General features: G+C 43.6%; 1 protein-coding gene across 2 annotated transcripts in view; it reads right to left on the bottom strand.

Moving 5' to 3' along the window:
• Positions 1 to 21,831, bottom strand: part of ROCK2 (Rho associated coiled-coil containing protein kinase 2) — a 163,392-nt gene that overhangs the window by 12,563 nt on the left and 128,998 nt on the right. For both annotated transcript variants that reach the window (XM_073674151.1, XM_073674152.1), the window contains exons 18-26: positions 19,812 to 19,972; positions 19,497 to 19,681; positions 17,990 to 18,059; positions 13,182 to 13,285; positions 12,348 to 12,534; positions 11,036 to 11,129; positions 10,745 to 10,839; positions 8,908 to 9,087; positions 4,514 to 4,682 (exon numbers count right to left, since the gene is read on the bottom strand). In XM_073674151.1, the coding sequence (XP_073530252.1) occupies positions 4,514 to 4,682; positions 8,908 to 9,087; positions 10,745 to 10,839; positions 11,036 to 11,129; positions 12,348 to 12,534; positions 13,182 to 13,285; positions 17,990 to 18,059; positions 19,497 to 19,681; positions 19,812 to 19,972 (1,245 nt within the window). The remainder of the gene's footprint in view (positions 1 to 4,513; positions 4,683 to 8,907; positions 9,088 to 10,744; positions 10,840 to 11,035; positions 11,130 to 12,347; positions 12,535 to 13,181; positions 13,286 to 17,989; positions 18,060 to 19,496; positions 19,682 to 19,811; positions 19,973 to 21,831) is intronic.

Genomic DNA, 21,831 nt, shown 5'->3' with positions numbered 1-21,831 from the left:
GGCTTTGTCCTTAGGGTAATATGGACAACATGGGAGGAAAGGTTTCGCCTACTTTAGATTCCTTCTATAAACCATTGAAAAAAAACTTCTGGTCTCGAGACCCTTTTATGTGAATGCACATAATATAAGATAAAACATTTTATCTACAGAGCAAAGAAAGAAAAAAAAGGACTTCTAAAAACAAGGCCATTCTCGGATAAGGTTTTCCACTTTCCTTGGTAGGAACTCTTCATTCAGGCAGGACGCAGCATTTTACACTACAGCAATATAATGGTTATGTAAAAAGCCCTTTAGCCTAGTACTGAAATATTGTAAAACCACACAAAAAAAGCACAAATCATTCCTACGTTCATGCTCCATTTCTATTCTATACTCCTATATTATGGGATGGATGGGTAAGCCAACGTGTGCGTCACCGCTTGCAACTTTTAAAGAATGTTGTTATGATGTATAAGCTGTGAGATACATAATAATTTACTCTTGAAATACAGCCTATAACTAAACTTCGAGTTGGCCACACACCGATAACTTAGGATCTGTTCACATCTGTATTAATCATCTATTTAGTTCCATTCCGTTCCATCAAGAACACCACCAGCGATGTTCGATGCACCGATTGACTATATTTTTGTCTTGTGTTCAGAAGACTTAGAACACAGCCTCCAACACAGAGGTGAACACAGCCTCCAACACAGAGGTGAACACAGCCTCCAACACAGAGGTGAACACAGCCTCCAACACAGAGGTGAACACAGCCTCCAACACAGAGGTGAACACAGCCTCCAACACAGAGGTGAACACAGCCTCCAACACAGAGGTGAACACAGCCTCCAACACAGAGGTGAACACAGCCTCCAACAGAGGTGAACACAGCCTCCAACACAGAGGTGAACACAGCCTCCAACACAGAGGTGAACACAGCCTCCAACACAGAGGTGAACACAGCCTCCAACACAGAGGTGAACACAGCCTCCAACACAGAGGTGAACACAGCCTCCAACACAGAGGTGAACACAGCCTCCAACACAGAGGTGAACACAGCCTCCAACACAGAGGTGAACACAGCCTCCAACACAGAGGTGAACACAGCCTCCAACACAGAGGTGAACACAGCCTCCAACACAGAGGTGAACACAGCCTAAAATGTTTTGGTTTTTTTTACCAATGGTAAAAAATTACCAATAATTTACATCTAACTTATTCCAGGAATAGATTTGATTGGCTGAAGAAAGCTTTAGTGCATCTAATGTAATGATCTGGTTTATACTAACAGTAGAAACACAACTAGTTGTATCATATGTCCATGATGGCAATAGATAACTGCTTGTCCTATGGGTAAGTGGTAGGTGAATATATCACTTATGTCAGCCGTACGATCCAGAACGCATGCGGTCAGTATTCATGCCATGCCGATCCCACACCAGCAGTTATAGACTTGTGTGATCAGGAGATCAGTGTTAGACAGGGGCCAGTGACAACAAGTTATGGGGTCACACGGTGCGGCACACTGATGCACAGCGATGTCACCTTCGTTGTCATCGCTATCGGGATCTGTAGGGGCTTGTGCACAGGGTACGGGTTCTTCCTCTGAGTCCATATCAGAATCAGAGTTGAAAAGCAAGCGAGCGCGGGAGGGCTTAGTGCCAATGCGGACAGAAGTAGAAGAACGCTGGTAGGTGAATGACATGGACTCCGTAGTACGGGACTGAGTGATGTGAACTGGAAACCCGGCACAGAACCGGAAGGAAGAGTGCAGATGAGAAAGTTATGAAGAGATATTATAATGAAAGGAAAAAAAACGTTATATCGAGCAAGAATGAAATACACATGAGCACCGGAGGTCTTGAAAGGAAAGACAATCAAGAAGTAATTCTTCATATCCTTCATGGGGTATTGAAATTGGCATTTTAGAGAAAACATAGTTCGAAAAGGTGGTTGGAGATTTTAGGGAGAGACCTGACTAGTCTGAAGTCGTCCCCGGCGGCTTCTGCCCGCCTGCACCAGATGATTGACAGGTTCGTGCCATGTGTGTACACAGGGAGAGATCTGTCAATCAAGTCGGCCAAGGGTATAATTGAACTAATCAGGTCTCTCCTCATGGGCTATGGCTTCAGAGTAAAACATACTTGGCTGCAATTGCGTAGCCAGGCTCTGATTCATGCTCCCCGAGGTTCAGGCAGCTTGGCTCTAAAGACAGGTCATCTTTAAGGGGAGCCTGTCAGTTCTTCAAAAAGTAACAGAAGATGAAAGAATAGTTTTCTCAAATGCACATCACAAGCAAATTAGATGATTTTCTCAGTTTAAGGCCACGGCCCCACTTTCAGTATTCGGTCAGTATTTTTTTCTCAGGAGTGGGAGACAAAACCAGATGAGGAACAATCAGAGAAAAGGTATAATAGAAACAAGTCACCAATTCTGCATTTATCACACACTCCTGGTTTTGCCTCCCACTCCTGAGAAAAAATACTGACTGAATACTGACCAAATACGGATAGTGGCGCCGCGGCCTTCGAGCGAGGCAGGTTTGGTGAATCTGGTTAGATTCTTTTCTCAAACACAGTGAATCGTTTCACCAATGCATCACAGCGAAATACAAACATTTCCCTTCCTCTCAAACTGGAGAATGAATTATACTTCATACTGAATATTGTCATATATCAGAGTTGTATTAATATTCAATGTGTAAGGAAAAAAAAAAGAACATAGCTGCTTCTAAAAAGAACATAGCTGTTTATAAAGGGTTTCTCTCCTAAAAGGAGTACACAGCTGCTTGTAAAAGGTTAATCTGAGTCTCTTACTAGATACTGTACAGAGGCTCCAGGACTTACGAATACTGCTTAATTCTATCCTTCTCCATAATACAGGGATCCAGGATATGTTGCATTCAGCATAAAGTAAGACTCTGCTCTGTTTACATGCTGTATTCTCACAGCTCAGAAGCAGGAAATCTCGTAGAGTTGTCAGATAGTGAGACTGTGGAGAGCCCTAACTTGACATGATGTCAGTTCGTTTCTCTTAAAGGGCCAGAGCTTTTATCAATAAATCAGTATAATTTATTTTATCAATAAATTTTCTTAATTCTATATGTCTAAGAAAGGTTTATATTTGGTCTTCTCTTACTTTATGAAGTTTTCCAGGTGGTGATAGGTTCTCTTTAAAGAAGTTGTCCACAACTTGGACAACCCCTTCTCATACACCACGCTTGGCCCCAATAAAAAAAAGTTTATACTCGCCTCCCATGCCTTTCCAGCAGTGTCGGCACTTGCGGTCCCGGGTCTCTGGTGCGGTTGTTGTGACACGTGACGCCGGTGCCCAATTAGCGCTGGCGTCACTGTCCCCGCCTTCTTACGAACTGAACATAAAGAGGAAGTCAGAGATCAGTTGCAGCCCGGACTTCAACTTCATGTTCAATTCGACAGAAAGCGGGGATAGTGACGGCAGTGCTGACTGGGCGCCGGGGTCACATGTCACAACAACCGCACGGGAGCCCCAGTACCGCGAGTGCCGACAACGCTGGAACTGCGCCAACACGAGAAGTTAGTACAAGCTTTTCTATTCATCGGGGCCAAACATATAGATCAAGAAGGTGTTGTCCTAATAGCTGACAACCCCTTTAAAGAGTAACTGCACATTTGGAAAACACTTGACTTGTGACAGACATTTTAGAAGTTTGTTAAGGTTTGTTAGGTTGATTTTGATGCAGAGCCCTTCAACAATTTCCAAAACAACATACAGAACAGTACTCAGATTGTCAGAAGATAGATTTATAGACTTCACATTGAGTCAGTACTCCGTAGAGCAATTTTTGAGCGATTGTTGGGTGGTCTGGACATCCACAGATCTGGAGGACAGGGTAGTTAGGGTGCTGCTTCTGCACCTTCCTTTTAGAGATGGGTAGGAGTCTCAGCACCTGGACTTCCACCTAACAAAACTCCAGACATGTCTGTATGAAATGTCAACTTTTTCTAAAAGTGCAGTTACACCTCAATGCTTCATTCTGAGGACAACTGGGTTCCGGGCTGTTGGCAGTGAGAAAACCCCCTACATAGGCTGTTCACGTTTGTGGGTGAAACATCCAATTATATTCCACCATTACCACTAGTAGATATCATTATCAGCTGTAGCAGGTGCTAGAAATAATATCTACTACTAGACAGCTAGCTTTAGTCCTCAATGGGAAAAGGGGAGATATCTAAATGAGAGCAATGTAACATGATGTGCTGAATACTGTAAGCACTGGATACGCTATAGACTCATGATCATTAAAGGGTCGTCACTCAAATCCTAAGCTAGACTGCCATAGCTCATTTTCAGGGGTACAGTGCTGTATCGAGGCATAGCCACGCTCACTATGTGCCTGTGCACACAATTACTGGACTAGTCCCTCTATTCTGCTGATAAGTTGGGTTGGACCCCACCGAACACATTGATGGTCTATGCTAAAAAAAAACAAATATGGCTGGAACAACATTCTGTTCTCCGAGATGGTAAATGTAAAGAACAAGGGCTATACCTGGGTATCCATCATCGTTGTCTGTGTCACCATGCCCGCTGCCGATACTTGTGCTATCCAAACCAATATGAATAGATTGCATCTGTGACCGCAACTGCTCAATGTCGCTGTCTTTGCTGTCTAACGCCATCTGGAGCTCAATGCGAACCTGACTCTCTTCTGCAATTTGCTGCAATGGAAATTATGTCACTTTTAAAAAAAAGTGCAGTGTGGATGGATGGATAGATACAAGGCAGGAGAGGGAGAGAGAAAGCTCGACAAGGCAGGAGAGGGAGAGAGAAAGCTCGACAAGGCAGGAGAGGGAGAGAGAAAGCTCGACAAGGCAGGAGAGGGAGAGAGAAAGCTCGACAAGGCAGGAGAGGGAGAGAGAAAGCTCGACAATGCAGGAGAGGGAGGGAGAAAGCTCGACAAGGCAGGAGAGGGAGAGAGAAAGCTCGACAAGGCAGGAGAGGGAGAGAGAAAGCTCGACAAGGCAGGAGAGGGAGAGAGAAAGCTCGACAAGGCAGGAGAGGGAGAGAGAAAGCTCGACAAGGCAGGAGAGGGAGAGAGAAAGCTCGACAAGGCAGGAGAGGGAGAGAGAAAGCTCGACAAGGCAGGAGAGGGAGAGAGAAAGCTCGACAAGGCAGGAGAGGGAGAGAGAAAGCTCGACAAGGCAGGAGAGGGAGAGAGAAAGCTCGACAAGGCAGGAGAGGGAGAGAGAAAGCTCGACAAGGCAGGAGAGGGAGAGAGAAAGCTCGACAAGGCAGGAGAGGGAGAGAGAAAGCTCGACAAGGCAGGAGAGAGGAGAGGAAGATCGACAAGGCAGGAGAGAGGAGAGGACGATCGACAAGGCAGGAGAGAGGAGAGGACGATCGACAAGGCAGGAGAGAGGAGAGGACGATCGACAAGGCAGGAGAGAGGAGAGGACGATCGACAAGGCAGGAGAGAGGAGAGGACGATCGACAAGGCAGGAGAGAGGAGAGGACGATCGACAAGGCAGGAGAGAGGAGAGGACGATCGACAAGGCAGGAGAGAGGAGAGGACGATCGACAAGGCAGGAGAGAGGAGAGGACGATCGACAAGGCAGGAGAGAGGAGAGGAAGATCGACAAGGCAGGAGAGAGGAGAGGAAGATCGACAAGGCAGGAGAGAGGAGAGGAAGATCGACAAGGCAGGAGAGAGGAGAGGAAGATCGACAAGGCAGGAGAGAGGAGAGGAAGATCGACAAGGCAGGAGAGAGGAGAGGAAGATCGACAAGGCAGGAGAGAGGAGAGGAAGATCGACAAGGCAGGAGAGAGGAGAGGAAGATCGACAAGGCAGGAGAGAGGAGAGGAAGATCGACAAGGCAGGAGAGAGGAGAGGAAGATCGACAAGGCAGGAGAGAGGAGAGGAAGATCGACAAGGCAGGAGAGAGGAGAGGAAGATCGACAAGGCAGGAGAGAGGAGAGGAAGATCGACAAGGCAGGAGAGAGGAGAGGAAGATCGACAAGGCAGGAGAGAGGAGAGGAAGATCGACAAGGCAGGAGAGAGGAGAGGAAGATCGACAAGGCAGGAGAGAGGAGAGGAAGATCGACAAGGCAGGAGAGAGGAGAGGAAGATCGACAAGGCAGGAGAGAGGAGAGGAAGATCGACAAGGCAGGAGAGAGGAGAGGAAGATCGACAAGGCAGGAGAGAGGAGAGGAAGATCGACAAGGCAGGAGAGAGGAGAGGAAGATCGACAAGGCAGGAGAGAGGAGAGGAAGATCGACAAGGCAGGAGAGAGGAGAGGAAGATCGACAAGGCAGGAGAGAGGAGAGGAAGATCGACAAGGCAGGAGAGAGGAGAGGAAGATCGACAAGGCAGGAGAGAGGAGAGGAAGATCGACAAGGCAGGAGAGAGGAGAGGACGATCGACAAGGCAGGAGAGAGGAGAGGACGATCGACAAGGCAGGAGAGAGGAGAGGACGATCGACAAGGCAGGAGAGAGGAGAGGAAGATCGACAAGGCAGGAGAGAGGAGAGGAAGATCGACAAGGCAGGAGAGAGGAGAGGAAGATCGACAAGGCAGGAGAGAGGAGAGGAAGATCGACAAGGCAGGAGAGAGGAGAGGAAGATCGACAAGGCAGGAGAGAGGAGAGGAAGATCGACAAGGCAGGAGAGAGGAGAGGAAGATCGACAAGGCAGGAGAGAGGAGAGGAAGATCGACAAGGCAGGAGAGAGGAGAGGAAGATCGACAAGGCAGGAGAGAGGAGAGGAAGATCGACAAGGCAGGAGAGAGGAGAGGAAGATCGACAAGGCAGGAGAGAGGAGAGGAAGATCGACAAGGCAGGAGAGGAAGATCGACAAGGCAGGAGAGAGGAGAGGAAGATCGACAAGGCAGGAGAGAGGAGAGGAAGATCGACAAGGCAGGAGAGAGGAGAGGAAGATCGACAAGGCAGGAGAGAGGAGAGGAAGATCGACAAGGCAGGAGAGCGGAGAGGAAGATCGACAAGGCAGGAGAGAGGAGAGGAAGATCGACAAGGCAGGAGAGAGGAGAGGAAGATCGACAAGGCAGGAGGAGAGGAGAGGAAGATCGACAAGGCAGGAGGAGAGGAGAGGAAGATCGACAAGGCAGGAGGAGAGGAAGATCGACAAGGCAGGAGGAGAGGAGAGGAAGATCGACAAGGCAGGAGGAGAGGAGAGGAAGATCGACAAGGCAGGAGGAGAGGAGAGGAAGATCGACAAGGCAGGAGGAGAGGAGAGGAAGATCGACAAGGCAGGAGAGAGGAGAGGAAGATCGACAAGGCAGGAGAGAGGAGAGGAAGATCGACAAGGCAGGAGAGAGGAGAGGAAGATCGACAAGGCAGGAGAGAGGAGAGGAAGATCGACAAGGCAGGAGAGAGGAGAGGAAGATCGACAAGGCAGGAGAGAGGAGAGGAAGATCGACAAGGCAGGAGAGAGGAGAGGAAGATCGACAAGGCAGGAGAGAGGAGAGGAAGATCGACAAGGCAGGAGAGAGGAGAGGAAGATCGACAAGGCAGGAGAGAGGAGAGGAAGATCGACAAGGCAGGAGAGAGGAGAGGAAGATCGACAAGGCAGGAGAGAGGAGAGGAAGATCGACAAGGCAGGAGAGAGGAGAGGAAGATCGACAAGGCAGGAGAGAGGAGAGGAAGATCGACAAGGCAGGAGAGAGGAGAGGAAGATCGACAAGGCAGGAGAGAGGAGAGGAAGATCGACAAGGCAGGAGAGAGGAGAGGAAGATCGACAAGGCAGGAGAGAGGAGAGGAAGATCGACAAGGCAGGAGAGAGGAGAGGAAGATCGACAAGGCAGGAGAGAGGAGAGGAAGATCGACAAGGCAGGAGAGAGGAGAGGAAGATCGACAAGGCAGGAGAGAGGAGAGGAAGATCGACAAGGCAGGAGAGAGGAGAGGAAGATCGACAAGGCAGGAGGAGAGGAGAGGAAGATCGACAAGGCAGGAGGAGAGGAGAGGAAGATCGACAAGGCAGGAGGAGAGGAGAGGAAGATCGACAAGGCAGGAGAGAGGAGAGGAAGATCGACAAGGCAGGAGAGAGGAGAGGAAGATCGACAAGGCAGGAGAGAGGAGAGGAAGATCGACAAGGCAGGAGAGAGGAGAGGAAGATCGACAAGGCAGGAGAGAGGAGAGGAAGATCGACAAGGCAGGAGAGAGGAGAGGAAGATCGACAAGGCAGGAGAGAGGAGAGGAAGATCGACAAGGCAGGAGAGAGGAGAGGAAGATCGACAAGGCAGGAGAGAGGAGAGGAAGATCGACAAGGCAGGAGAGAGGAGAGGAAGATCGACAAGGCAGGAGAGAGGAGAGGAAGATCGACAAGGCAGGAGAGAGGAGAGGAAGATCGACAAGGCAGGAGAGAGGAGAGGAAGATCGACAAGGCAGGAGAGAGGAGAGGAAGATCGACAAGGCAGGAGAGAGGAGAGGAAGATCGACAAGGCAGGAGAGAGGAGAGGAAGATCGACAAGGCAGGAGAGAGGAGAGGAAGATCGACAAGGCAGGAGAGAGGAGAGGAAGATCGACAAGGCAGGAGAGAGGAGAGGAAGATCGACAAGGCAGGAGAGAGGAGAGGAAGATCGACAAGGCAGGAGAGAGGAGAGGAAGATCGACAAGGCAGGAGAGAGGAGAGGAAGATCGACAAGGCAGGAGAGAGGAGAGGAAGATCGACAAGGCAGGAGAGAGGAGAGGAAGATCGACAAGGCAGGAGAGAGGAGAGGAAGATCGACAAGGCAGGAGAGAGGAGAGGAAGATCGACAAGGCAGGAGAGGGAGAGAAAGATCGTCAAGGCAGGAGAGAGACCGTGGCACGACATAGATCGCCGAACAGGAGTTCGATATATAGAGTCCATCTTGTCTGATTCAAAACCAGTTAGACACGTTTAGTCCAGTGTAACCACTGTACACTCAGGATAAGTTGCACATGGCTCCTTACCGCCTGCATCTCATTCACTTCTTTCTGGTACTTGATGACAAGACGAGACAGTTTCTCCCTCTCGGATTTCAACTCTAATTGCAGCTTCCTATTCTCCTTCTCCTTTCTGCGCACATCAGCGTCAGGACCACCTTTGCTGGGAATTTTTCTATTCATTATCTCTGCAAGTTTATTTACAGCCTGTTAAAAAAAAAAGAAAAAAAAAAACTGTCTATAAGAACAGAACATGGAGGCTTTAAAGAAGCTACAAGTGGCTCCAGAAGTATCTGGGCAATCATCTGCTGATGTGCTGTGGGGAAATTTTGAAGACCGCATAAGACCACTGTGCTGACATTGATCTGCAAGGTTAGCACTTTACAACCTTGAAGCCTGTAGACATAGATTACTTGGCACCTTAGACTCACAGTTCATTAGGTCAGACCTTAAATTATGTGTAGCTTTAAAAAGTTTGTTATTAACAAAATAAATATATAAAAATAAATGAAATTGGGGTGCAATTCCCACAATGTCTAGAGCCTAATGCAACCATTTATCTAGCGCTCTAAAAAAAATATATACATAAATATATACACAAAAAATTATATACATATCTTGTTTCCTGCCCGATTATGTTCAGATCTGCAAAATTGTTTAAGCAAAAGACTTAATATCGAAGCCTTACATGCCCCTATGATTGTAGGCTTTTAGCCCGTGAGAGGCATCATGTTAGGGTCCCAGCAGAGAGGATCGCCTTGTCATTGGCCGTTGGGCTCACATGAATTGATCAATTGATGCGCTAAGTATCTTAATTTTTTAACTTATTTCCTATAGCAATAATGCAATTCAAATTTCATATATTTAATGTCTGCATACTATAGTGTTTAACAGAGTGCAGCTTTAATGTGTTAGTTACATATAGAGTGGCTCTCTTTGCTTGTACCTGTTCACATTTGTTTTTCTGGTTGGAAGGGATGATCAGTCTTTTGATATTTGTAATACACGTCTTCCGACTGAGCAATCCAGCAATCAGCCTATGGCGGTTTTAAACAGAGCTTGATCCTACCTGCCCATATGATTGTAAGCTTTTAGCCCAGGAGAGGCATCATGTTAGGTTTAGGGTCCCAGCAGAGAGGATCGCCTTGTCGTTGGCTATTGGGCTCACATGAATAGACACACAGTATACATACATTTATACATACATATCATGAATGTGTACTGTATATACTATGTGTGCAGTATCTGTAATATATACACACATTATACACACACACATATATATTAGGGTATAAATATGCAAATATATATTTCTAATTTTGATATATATGAATGTATATATACTGTGTATGTATACACTATGAATGTGTGCAATATATATTTGTACTATTTATACACGGTGTATACTATATATTAGACAAATACAAGAATGTATATAGACTGTGTATACAGTATGTGTAATACAAACACACACACACACCTTACAAAACAAACCTACATGGACACGACAAAGAGGATGAATGGCGGAAAGAAATCCAGTGAGTGAGACCCATGTTACTAAGCATCTGGTACTCCATGACCAAATATAATCTCATAGAAGTAAGGCTTCGATATTATGTCTTTTGATGAAACTAATTTGCAGATCTGGATAGACTCAGGCAAAAGAAAAAAAAAAGCAGAATGAAGGTTCATTAAAGGCCCCGTGCACATCTATGGTGCCTTATTCCAGCTCCGTACTAAATAGAGCCATAATACCGTGATATGCATTAGGTATGAAGCTGCGGGTACATTAGGTTTCATTCGGTCCCCGTTACCACTAATTTTCCAGGAACCTGTGAGACCAGTAACAGCTCAGGAACATTACCTGCGTCTTCAGGGTTCTCTCAGTCAGCAGTTGCTTCTCAAACTGAGTTTTAATGAGCACAATGCTGGATCCTTCGTCCTTCAGATGGAGAATTTCTGGAAGAGAAAGCCACCGCAATAATAATAATAATTCTCCTACATTCCTGTGTTTTAGACAAAGTATAAATAGGTAATTTTTAGATATGAGTCTCATAATGAGTAGATGTAATTGAATGGTTACCACTAGTCCATAAAATACATAATTCAAGGTGGATGAAAACGGAGCTCATCTGTAATAGCCCACGATACTCACGCTCCTGCGCATCCTTTACTTTGTTGTTCAGGTCTTCCTTCTCGTTTGCCAAATTGGCCACATCTGTAGTTAGTGTTTTGTTAGCGTCCTCAAGCTAAACGGAAAAAATATACAAATTAGGACGCCGTACAAGTAATGTGAAATAATAAAAAACACCTTGAAGGACCTTAAAATATGTTTAATAATATGTCTAAAAAGAGGACCTGTCACTTGGCATTATTATGCAATTTATTTTTTTTATCTGGTGTAGACGCCGCTGATCTCCTGAATCCGGCGTGGTCTTTCTTTCATTCCTGTGCCTCTCCATTCCTGAGATATGGCCGCCTTTTCCCTGCATATAAATCTAGTCTTGTGAGCTAAGTGGGTGTGGCGCTAAACCACTCGGCGGTCCTCGTTTTTGGGAACCACACCCACTTAGCTGACGGAACTAGATATGTATACAGGGAAGAAAGGGCCATATCTCAGGAATGGAAAGGAGCAGGAACAAAAGAAAAACAAGGTTGGATTCAGGAGAACAGCGTCATTTATACCAAGTAAAAAAATACATATTTATAGCAAGTGACGGATTCCATTTAAATGGGTTGTCTAGGATTTTTAAAAATTAGATAAAGTTAGGAATTAGCATAAAGTAATAAACTTACCCATTCAGTCCCCCGTGCACCAATACACATACTAGCATCCCCACTGAGGCTGGAGATTATTTGCATTTATCCTGTAAACGACGAAGGTCACCTTATTGTTGTAGGAGCAATAACAACAACAAGAGCGGTGGTGCTGCAGAGGTGGGGGATTGCATTGATCATGCTTATTGTATTTTAGAATATTTCCTGTTCTGAACAATCATTTTAGAATATTTCCCTTTCTCCACTTATAAAAGTTTTTTAGGACTTAAATATTGATAGGACTCACGGACATCATCATGTTATAGCTGCTTTTATAGAGAGTCTTCATAGGACTTATCTATACAATGAAGGTCTCCGTTAATCTGTTGATTGATGTCCAGGAGCCACCAATTAAAAATAGGCCCATCAATCCTGGAAAGTTTCATTTAAGGTCTCACCCATTTTTTGGGGGGGTAAAATTGTAGATCCCTACGTACCATTTTGGTAGACTTGTGTACATACCCCAATCCAATTTATTTATTTTTTATTATTATTTGTCCTGCTCACCATGCAGATAAAATTATTAGTTTTTTTAAATAAATAAGAAAAACAATTTTTCAAATGTGTTATACGCAAAATAGTGGCACTGTGTATTCCGGCATACTGTGCATAATAGGACGCACGGCACCTAATAGCCAGCATTTACGTACAGAATTAATGGTGCCATATTTCTCTGCAAGCTCTTGTTTATGACGCGCCATCATCTCCTTGATCTCCAGCTCTTTCATGATCTTCTCTTTCTCCAGGTCAGAGTACTGCTCTTCAGCAATGGAGCGAGCCAGCTGTTCAGAGTCTGCCTTGGTCAATGTGATCTCCAGCTGAGCTGCCAGAGAATCCCTGCAAATACAAAAAAATATGTAAAATTGAAAAAAAATAAATCTAATTTTGTTAATAAAATTGGACTAATACAAGTGTATGAAAGGCTTAAAGCATATTTGTCTTTTCAGATGACTTTTTAGGATCAGTTATGGTGTTTAGAAAACTATTTCTGGCCATTATAGGTCTTGTAGCCTGGATTTTTCACCATTTTTTTTCCTTTGCAGGTTCTATTGCTAATTTTCAGTTTTCTCTGAGCTAGTGGGTGGAGACTATCTATTATGTCTCCCATACAGTCATGTGTGATTCCTGCTCTCTTGCTTCTATGTAGTGCTTGTGGAGAATGAGAAGCTGCAGGAGCATGGAAGTACTGCTTATTCAGCAGTACTGAGCAGTGTAACTGTGAATTCAGCACTAATATGAGATGAACACTTACTAGAAATCAGTAGCAAAGTTTCTGCCCCTGATTTTTTTTCGCAGCTGCTTCCACCTCCCTCCTCTGTAGACCTCTACAGGCAACACGTACCCTTATCAGTGAGCTGACCATGTGTCTCGTCTCTTAAGACTGATTTAAGCAGTATTTCAGAATAAAAGATAAGTTATGGGTAGAAGAAAAGAAGTGGCTGATAACAGGAGAAAAAGGCTCAGCCACCGACCCTATGACTTACCTCTCGTCTTGGAGCTCCTGAACTTTTTGCTGCATATCCTTATAAAGTTTCCCTTGGTCTTCACACTCTTCCTTGAGTTCTCGCACCTGGGTCTTGTACAAGGTCTATGAGCATAATAAATTGTTAAAAAAAAAGTAATAAAAAGGCGTTGTAAAAATCCAGTGAATCAGGCCAAGCTGTAACATTAAGCACCGCCCGTGAGGTTCTAATCACGTACTGACAAATATCTTTTTACGCTTTGTTTCAAGGAAAATATTCAAAATTATTTTAAGGGTCACCATATGGGGGAAATGATGGATACAAGTAGATTTAATTACATGTTTGAAGTACATTTTTTGATTACTTCTTTTTTTCCCAGGGGAGAGTGGGGGAAAAAAAAACTGCAAACATGCGATGTATTTCTGTGATACCCTATGCAGTGTGCGGTTTAAATATGTTAAAGGCTTCTGCTCACCTGGGACTGAATTGGGAAAAAGCCCTTTACAGGGATTATGTCATCACAATATAACCTACTGTTTAAATTACATTTTTATGCTAAATTTATTTTTCTTCTAATTTAATTTTTTTTTTACTTCACAATCTGTATTAAAAAAAGAATTAGAAATCCTAAAAACATTTTCACAAAGACTTCAAGACTCATACGTCCTTGTTATTTCAGGAGATCCACAGCAAGTTTCAGACTCTGACCTTTTGTATTGAAGCATCTAATGAGCGTGTGCAAAAAGGTCATTGTGAAGGAAGAGGGAGCAGGAGAGCTGTGACTTCACCTATTGTGATGGGTGGATCTTGTGTTATCAGCTGTGTATAGGGGTGATAGCTGTCATGGTAATCCTGTCTCTGATGATAACGAGACTTGTGAAAGGTCTTTTGTATAGAACAGGAAGTTACGGTCTACTTTAAGGCTTTGTGGCCACTGTGATAATTGCAAGATCTCCTTTTTTAATACAGATTCCGATATAATAATAAAGAAATTGCAAAATTTAAAAAAGAAAATTTTGTCACAAAAATCTATTGTAAACAATAGGTCATTTGCAGATGATACTTTCTCCTTTAACTTTATTTTGTGCATAAACGTTTACTTTGACCGCATGTTTACTTCACAGCAAAACCTTCCAAATGCAAGCACCACACCTCAAATCAACTCTAGGGCTTTTATCTGCTTAATTGAGAATGACATAAAGGGATTGCCCACACCTGTCCAGGAAATAGCCTTGGAGTCAATTGTCCAATTACTTTTGGTCCCTTTAAAAACAGGGTGGCACATGTGAAGGAGCTGAAACTCCTAAACCCTTCATCCAATTTTAATGTGGATTCCCTCAAATGAAAGCTGAAAGTCTGAACTTCAACTGCATCTGAATTGTTTTGTTTAAAATTCATTGTGGTAATGTCTAGAACCAAAATTAGAAAAATGTTGTCTCTGTCCAAATATATATGGACCTAACTGTACACACACATACATATATACTCGTGTACACATACATACATATATACTCGTGTGTATGTATACAGTACAGACCAAAAGTTTGGACACACCTTCTCATTTAAAGATTTTTCTGTATTTTCATGACTATGAAAATTGTACATTCACACTGAAGGCATCAAAACTATGAATTAACACATGTGGAATTATATACTTAACAAAAAAGTGTGAAACAACTGAAAATATGTCTTATATTCTAGGTTCTTCAAAGTAGCCACCTTTTGCTTTGATGACTGCTTTGCACACTCTTGGCATTCTCTTGATGAGCTTCAAGAGGTAGTCACCGGAAATGGTCTTCCAACAATCTTGAAGGAGTTCCCAGAGATGCTTAGCACTTGTTGGCCCTTTTGCCTTCACTCTGCGGTCCAGCTCACCCCAAACCATCTCGATTGGGTTCAGATCTGGTGACTGTGGAGGCCAGGTCATCTGGCGTAGCACCCCATCCCTCTCCCTCTTGATCATATAGCCCTTACACAGCCTGGAGGTGTGTTTGGGGTCATTGTCCTGTTGAAAAATAAATGATGGTCCAACTAAACGCAAACCGGATGGAATAGCATGCCGCTGCAAAATGCTGTGGTAGCCATGCTGGTTCAGTATACCTTCAATTTTGAATAAATCCCCAACAGTGTCACCAGCAAAGCACCCCCACATCATCACACCTCCTCCTCCATGCTTCACGGTGGGAACCAGGCATGTAGAGTCCATCCGTTCACCTTTTCTGCGTCGCACAAAGACACCGTGGTTGGAACCAGAGATCTCAAATTTGGACTCATCAGACCAAAGCACAGATTTCCACTGGTCTAATGTCCATTCCTTGTGTTCTTTATCCCAAACAAGTCTCTTCTGCTTGTTGCCTGTCCTTAGCAGTGGTTTCCTAGCAGCTATTTTACCATGAAGGCCTGCTGCACAAAGTCTCCTCTTAACAGTTGTGGAAGAGATGTGTCTGCAGAACTCTGTGTGGCATTGACCTGGTCTCTAATCTGAGCTGCTGTTAACCTGCGATTTCTGAGGCTGGTGACTCGGATAAACTTATCCTCAGAAGCAGAGGTGACTCTTGGTCTTCCTTTCCTGGGGTGGTCCTATTGTGAGCCAGTTTCTTTGTAGCGCTTGATGGAGAATGCCAAGAGTGTGCAAAGCAGTCATCAAAGCAAAAGGTGGCTACTTTGAAGAACCTAGAATATAAGACATATTTTCAGTTGTTTCACACTTTTTTGATAAGTATATAATTCCACATGTGTTAATTCATAGTTTTGATGCCTTCAGTGTGAATGTACAATTTTCATAGTCATGAAAATACAGAAAAATCTTTAAATGAGGTGTGTCCAAACTTATGTTCTGTACTGTGTGTGTATATATATATATATACAGTGCCTACAAGTAGTATTCAACCCCCTGCAGATTTAGCTGGTTGACACATGCGGAATTAACTTGGAATTGTGACATTTGTACTGTAGATTAGCCTGGAAGTGGGAAATGCACTGCAGCAAATTTTGTTTTTGTTCTTTTTTTTTGTTTTTTTTTAAAACGTTAAAAGTTAATTCAGAGTGTCATTTATTATTCAACCCCTCAAACCACAAGAATTCTGTTTGGTCCCCCTAAAGTATTAAGAAGTAGTTCAGGCACCAAGAATAATGAGCTTCACATGTGTGGATTAAAGATCTCTTTTGCCAGCCTTTTCTGACTATTTAAGACCCTCCCCAAACTTGTGAACAGCACTCAGACATGGTCAACATGGGAAAGACAAAGGAGCATTCCAAGGCCATCAGAGACAAGATCGTGGAGGGTCACAAGGCTGGCAAGGGGTACAAAACCCTTTCCAAGGAGTTGGGCCTACCTGTCTCCACTGTTGGGAGCATCATCCGTAAGTGGAAGGCTTATGGAACTACTGTTAGCCTTCCACGGCCTGGACAGCCTTTGAAAGTGTCCTCCCGTGCCAAGGCCAGGCTTGTCCGAAGAGTCAAGGCTAACCCAAGGACAACAAGGAAGGAGCTCCGGGAAGATCTCATGGCAGTGGGGACATTGGTTTCAGTCAATACCATAAGTAACGTACTCCACCGCAATGGTCTCCGTTCCAGACAAGCCCGTAAGGTACCTTTACTATCAAAGCGTCATGTCAAGGCTCGTCTACAGTTTGCTCATGATCACTTGGAGGACTCTGAGACAGACTGGTTCAAGGTTCTATGGTCTGATGAGACCAAGATCGAGATCTTTGGTGCCAACCACACACGTGACGTTTGGAGACTGGATGGCACTGCATACGACCCCAAGAATACCATCCCTACAGTCAAGCATGGTGGTGGCAGCATCATGCTGTGGGGCTGTTTCTCAGCCAAGGGGCCTGGCCATCTGGTCCGCATCCATGGGAAGATGGATAGCACGGCCTACCTGGAGATTTTGGCCAAGAACCTCCGCTCCTCCATCAAGGATCTTAAGATGGGTCGTAATTTCATCTTCCAACAAGACAACGACCCAAAGCACACAGCCAAGAAAACCAAGGCCTGGTTCAATAGGGAAAAAGTCAAGGTGTTGGAGTGGCCTAGTCAGTCTCCTGACCTTAACCCAATTGAAAACTTGTGGAAGGAGCTCAAGAATAAAGTCCACATGAGACACCCAAAGAACCTAGATAACTTGGAGAAGATCTGCATGGAGGAGTGGGCCAAGATAACTCCACAGACCTGTGCCGGCCTGATCAGGTCTTATAAAAGACGATTATTAGCTGTAATTGCAAACAAGGGTTATTCCACAAAATATTAAACATAGGGGTTGAATAATAATTGACCCACACTTTTATGTTTAAAATGTAATAAAATTCAACTGAGCAACATAACTTTTTGGTTTGTAAGATTTATGCTTCTGTTCATAAAACCTACTCTCGTTTGCAGTTTGAAGGCTCTAACTTATTTGCATCTTATCAAACCAGCTAAATCTGCAGGGGGTTGAATACTACTTGTAGGCACTGTATATATATACATACATACATAAATTATATATATATATATATATATATATATATATATATATATATATATATATATATATATATACACACACACACACACATTTTTCTTTTAATCGTGAACTATTTAAAACAAAATACATTTTCCTAAAAAAATATTTACTTATTTTATTTAAGAAAGCAAAGAGTTTGTTCGGCAGTGATTACTACTACATGGGGAGGTGAGCGGAACTGATGGCTGCACATAAGAACGTCCCGACAGATATGTGCCGACAAGACATCAGCACCACTCACCTCCCAATGCAGAAATAGGCTGCGCTGGACAAACCCTTTAAATGCCCTGTAGGGAAGATAAGAGATGTACATGCTTACAGAGAAATACTGCTCGGCCTCCAGCTGGTCTTGAAGTTCTTTCATCTGACCATCTGCATCTTGACGTTCTCTGCAGAAAACAAGAATTATTTTTCTCAACGCATTTCTCTTTTGTAGAAAGCACCTTTTGTTTTTTGGTGCGACACCCAGACAATACTGACCATAGGAGCCGTACAGGTGCCATGCTGCGCCAGGAGTAACATATCAGATGAATACATCTATCGTCAAGTTTACTATTTCAAGTCATAAGGGCGACTAAAAATATGCAACACTGACGAGTAGCAATTAATAATCTCGGCATGCATAGTAGTAAAATGGGGTAAATTAACCCCTGACTGCGAAACAAGCAGTAGTCTTGAATGACCCCATTCATTATACTATTTAATGTTCCATTATACTACGCAATGTACAGAAAAACATTAAAACATTTTTTTTACATGGGGTGAAATTGCAAAAAAAAAAAAAAAAAAAAAAAAAAACAACACAAATCCGCAATTGTTTTTTCGGCATTCATTGTATTGTAAAAATGACTTGTCAATGATTCTCTGGGTTAGAACAATTATGGTGATATCAAGCTTTGTTTTTTTCCCCAAGTGATGAAAAAATTATTCAAGAATTTGAAAAAAGAAAAATAAATAAATTAAAAATGTATGTTGCGCCGATATTTCCGAAACCCGCCATTTTTTTTAATTTTTACGTCAATGGAGCCGAGTGCGGGCTTGTTTTTTACACTGTGAGCTGATGTTTTAATGGATATAATTTTGGGAAGTTTTGATTGCTTCTTATTGCATATTTTGCAAAGTTGCGATTACCGAAAAAAAGACAATTTGGGAGGTTTGATTTTTTTCCTGCTTACATCATTACCGATCGGGTTGATTCATTTTATATTTCGATGGATCGAACTTTATTTTTTTACTTCTTTAATTTTTAATGGGAGAAACGGAGGAGATTCCAAATTCTTTTTTTTTTTTCTCATATTTTTTAAAAACTTCTTTTTTTTTTTTTTTACATTATTGTTTTGTCCCCTTAGGGGACTTGAACCTGTGATCATTGGATGACTTATATGACAGTATTGCAGTATGTGTGAAATAGCGCTTCTCCTTTGAAGCTCGGCCTGTAGCTGGGCTTCACAGGAGGACCAAGATGGCAGTTACGTGGGTCTTCAGCAGACTCCCAGCTGACATACATGGGGACCCGTCCTGTGACTTACTATTACGTTGCATGGTGACTAAGAACTGGGCATATATGTTACATAGTTTTATGAGAAAAGATTTAGCCTAATTTATTCTTGGACTCAGGAGTCCAGTGGGCGGGACTTCCTTTCAGAAAAGTACCGCCCACTGGACTCTTAAGCATTGCTATAGCAGTGATTCAAAAGAATAAATTACAAGTTATTCTGAATCTTTTCCTACAAAACGTCAGTCTGTCTCGCGCTGTAATACATGTCCCACATATGGGGTCGCATGTTTAGCAAGACCAAGCCGCTTTAAACATGGTAATGTCTTACTTGCGCAGCTCGCCGTTCTGCTTCTCTAGGCTCGCCCTGATCTCGGTCAGGTGGTTGATCTCCTGCTTGAGCTGTTTCTCGGACATCTTCAGACTGTTCACCTGATGAAGCTGCATCTTCAGGTCGTTCTGGGTCAGGCTGCGTTTCTGCGTCTCCTGCTCCGTTTTTAAGGTGAGGTTCTTAACCTATGAAAAAAATGTAAGATTAATAAGTTGTATCAGAATCCTCTCCAAAGGGTTCACCTAGATCAAAAGGTGGACACCACTTATACTCCCAGTTTCCCCATAATGGACCAATACGTCAGGTAGAACTTACATCTTCCATGAGTTTGTCCTTCAGGATCTCCAGCTCGTTAATCTTCTGCTTGGCTTGTTTGAGGTCACAGTCCAGCATGGAGCATTGCTTCTCCGCCTCCAGCAAATTGTTCTCCAGCCTCTGCTTAGACATGCGCTCCTCCTGCAGCTTCCTCTCCATGTCTGTGGGCGACATACAAGAGCCGGTTATCGCTCACGCCAAGAACATGGAACCCGACAATTATTACAAGGGGTCACGCAGCAGCCAAAGAGTAGTCACAGTGGTCAGGAGCAGGGAGCGGAGCCCAGAGAGGACTCGTGTTTCACCTCGCCATGAGGCTGAATGATTGTGAAATAAAATCACATCGTAATTGGCCATCGTGGAGGGTGGACTATCCGCCACCCACTACGAGTGGGGTTGTCCGCCTTTAGTGACTACTTATTCTTTTACTTAAATGCATGAATTTGGGGCTAAAAATAATTCGCAAATTATTAAAAATTTTCCAACGTTTGCCTTCTATATCCTCTGTGTTGCACTGTCTATTACTGGCTGCAGAATGAGTTAACGGAGAATCCATTAGTGGACTCATAGTGAAGGTCTGATGGAGAATTTCTAACTCTGTCTTTTTCAGAGCTCCTCTCAGCTGCTTTATGACCACAGCAAATGTGAATGTGAGTGGAAACAGTTTGTAAAAGGTGCAACATTTTTTGTGAAACCAAATAGCAAAAATGTTTTTTTAGCCTCAAATACATGCATTTAAAGAGGACCTTCCACCAAATTTTTCATGTTTAACTGGACACACGATGTAATAGACACTGCAGAGCAGAATAAAATATCTGTCGTTTGTGTTTTTAAATTTAGCCTCTCTGTTGAGCATATATTAGCAATCAATGTATTTGGCACCTAAACAGTTAAAAAAAAATGAAAGCCCAAGTGGGCATTACCAGAGAGATTTCACTGGAGGCGTGTTCTTCTTCCTCTCTCTGACATTGCCCAATCATAAGCAGGCAGCAACACACAGGAGGCAGCAGAACACGCCCCCAAAATAGGTTAGAACAGGCTAAGTGTGAGCCATTTATTGACAAACAAGACTGCCCTCATCACTGCAGAGTGAGGACATGTGCTGGAGTACAGCAGAGCTGTGTGTAATTTACTGACAACTTTTAGCTTTCATTTACAGCTATCAGTTTGGGTGAGAGGGACATTCTATCAAATTCAGATTAGTTTTATTGGCAGGACCAAATACATATTAACATTGCCAAAGCAAGTGTAGTCCTACCAACTCTGCTGTACTGCCTCCACCCCACACAGACAAATACCGGAGATGAAAGCTGAAAGTTGTTAATCATACTCAGGTCTACTGTGCTGCAGCACATGTAATTACTCAGCAGCGAGGAGAGCAGACTGTCATTAGGTCTCACACAGAGCGTGTTCTAAGCTATAGTGTGTGTGTGTGTGTGTGTGTGTGTGTGTGTGTGTGTGTGGGGGGGGGGGGTGTTCTTTTCCCATTCTATGTGGATGCCTAATTATGATTAGCAAAGCTGACTGGGGTTGAGAGCTGAAAGTTGTTAACCACACTCAGGTGTGCTGTGCTCCAGCACATGTCATCGCTCTGCAGTAAGGAGAGCAGACTGTTTTTCAAAACATGTCTCTTGCTGAGCCTGTATTGTGGGGGCGTGTTCTTCTTTTCTCCCATGTGGTGCTGCCTGCTTACGATTGGTCAAAGTCAGAGAGGAGAATAAGTACAAGCCCCCAGTGAAATCTCTCTGGTAATGCCCACTTGGACTGAAAAATAATTGTTTAGGTATCAAATACTTTGCTAATATCTTCGCAGCGGGAATGCGAAACTTAAAATAAAATAAATAAATAATAATGTTTTATTCTGCTCTATAGCCACTATTACATTGTGTAAAATTTAGTGAAGGTCCTTTTAAGTAAAAATAAAATGTCCCCAAAAGCAAACAACCCACTTAAGTCCCAAAAAAAGCAACATTCACAAGGAGTTAAAAAGACAACGTTCTGGCTACCAGCAGCCACCACT

Source organism: Phyllobates terribilis, unplaced genomic scaffold (genome assembly GCF_046119375.1).
Source record: "Phyllobates terribilis strain yellow unplaced genomic scaffold, ASM4611937v1 Scaffold_3__8_contigs__length_932513732, whole genome shotgun sequence".
Classification (NCBI taxonomy): domain Eukaryota; kingdom Metazoa; phylum Chordata; class Amphibia; order Anura; family Dendrobatidae; genus Phyllobates; species Phyllobates terribilis.
The sequence above is the reverse complement of the archived record's forward strand: the minus strand, read 5'-3'. Positions and strand labels throughout refer to the sequence as shown.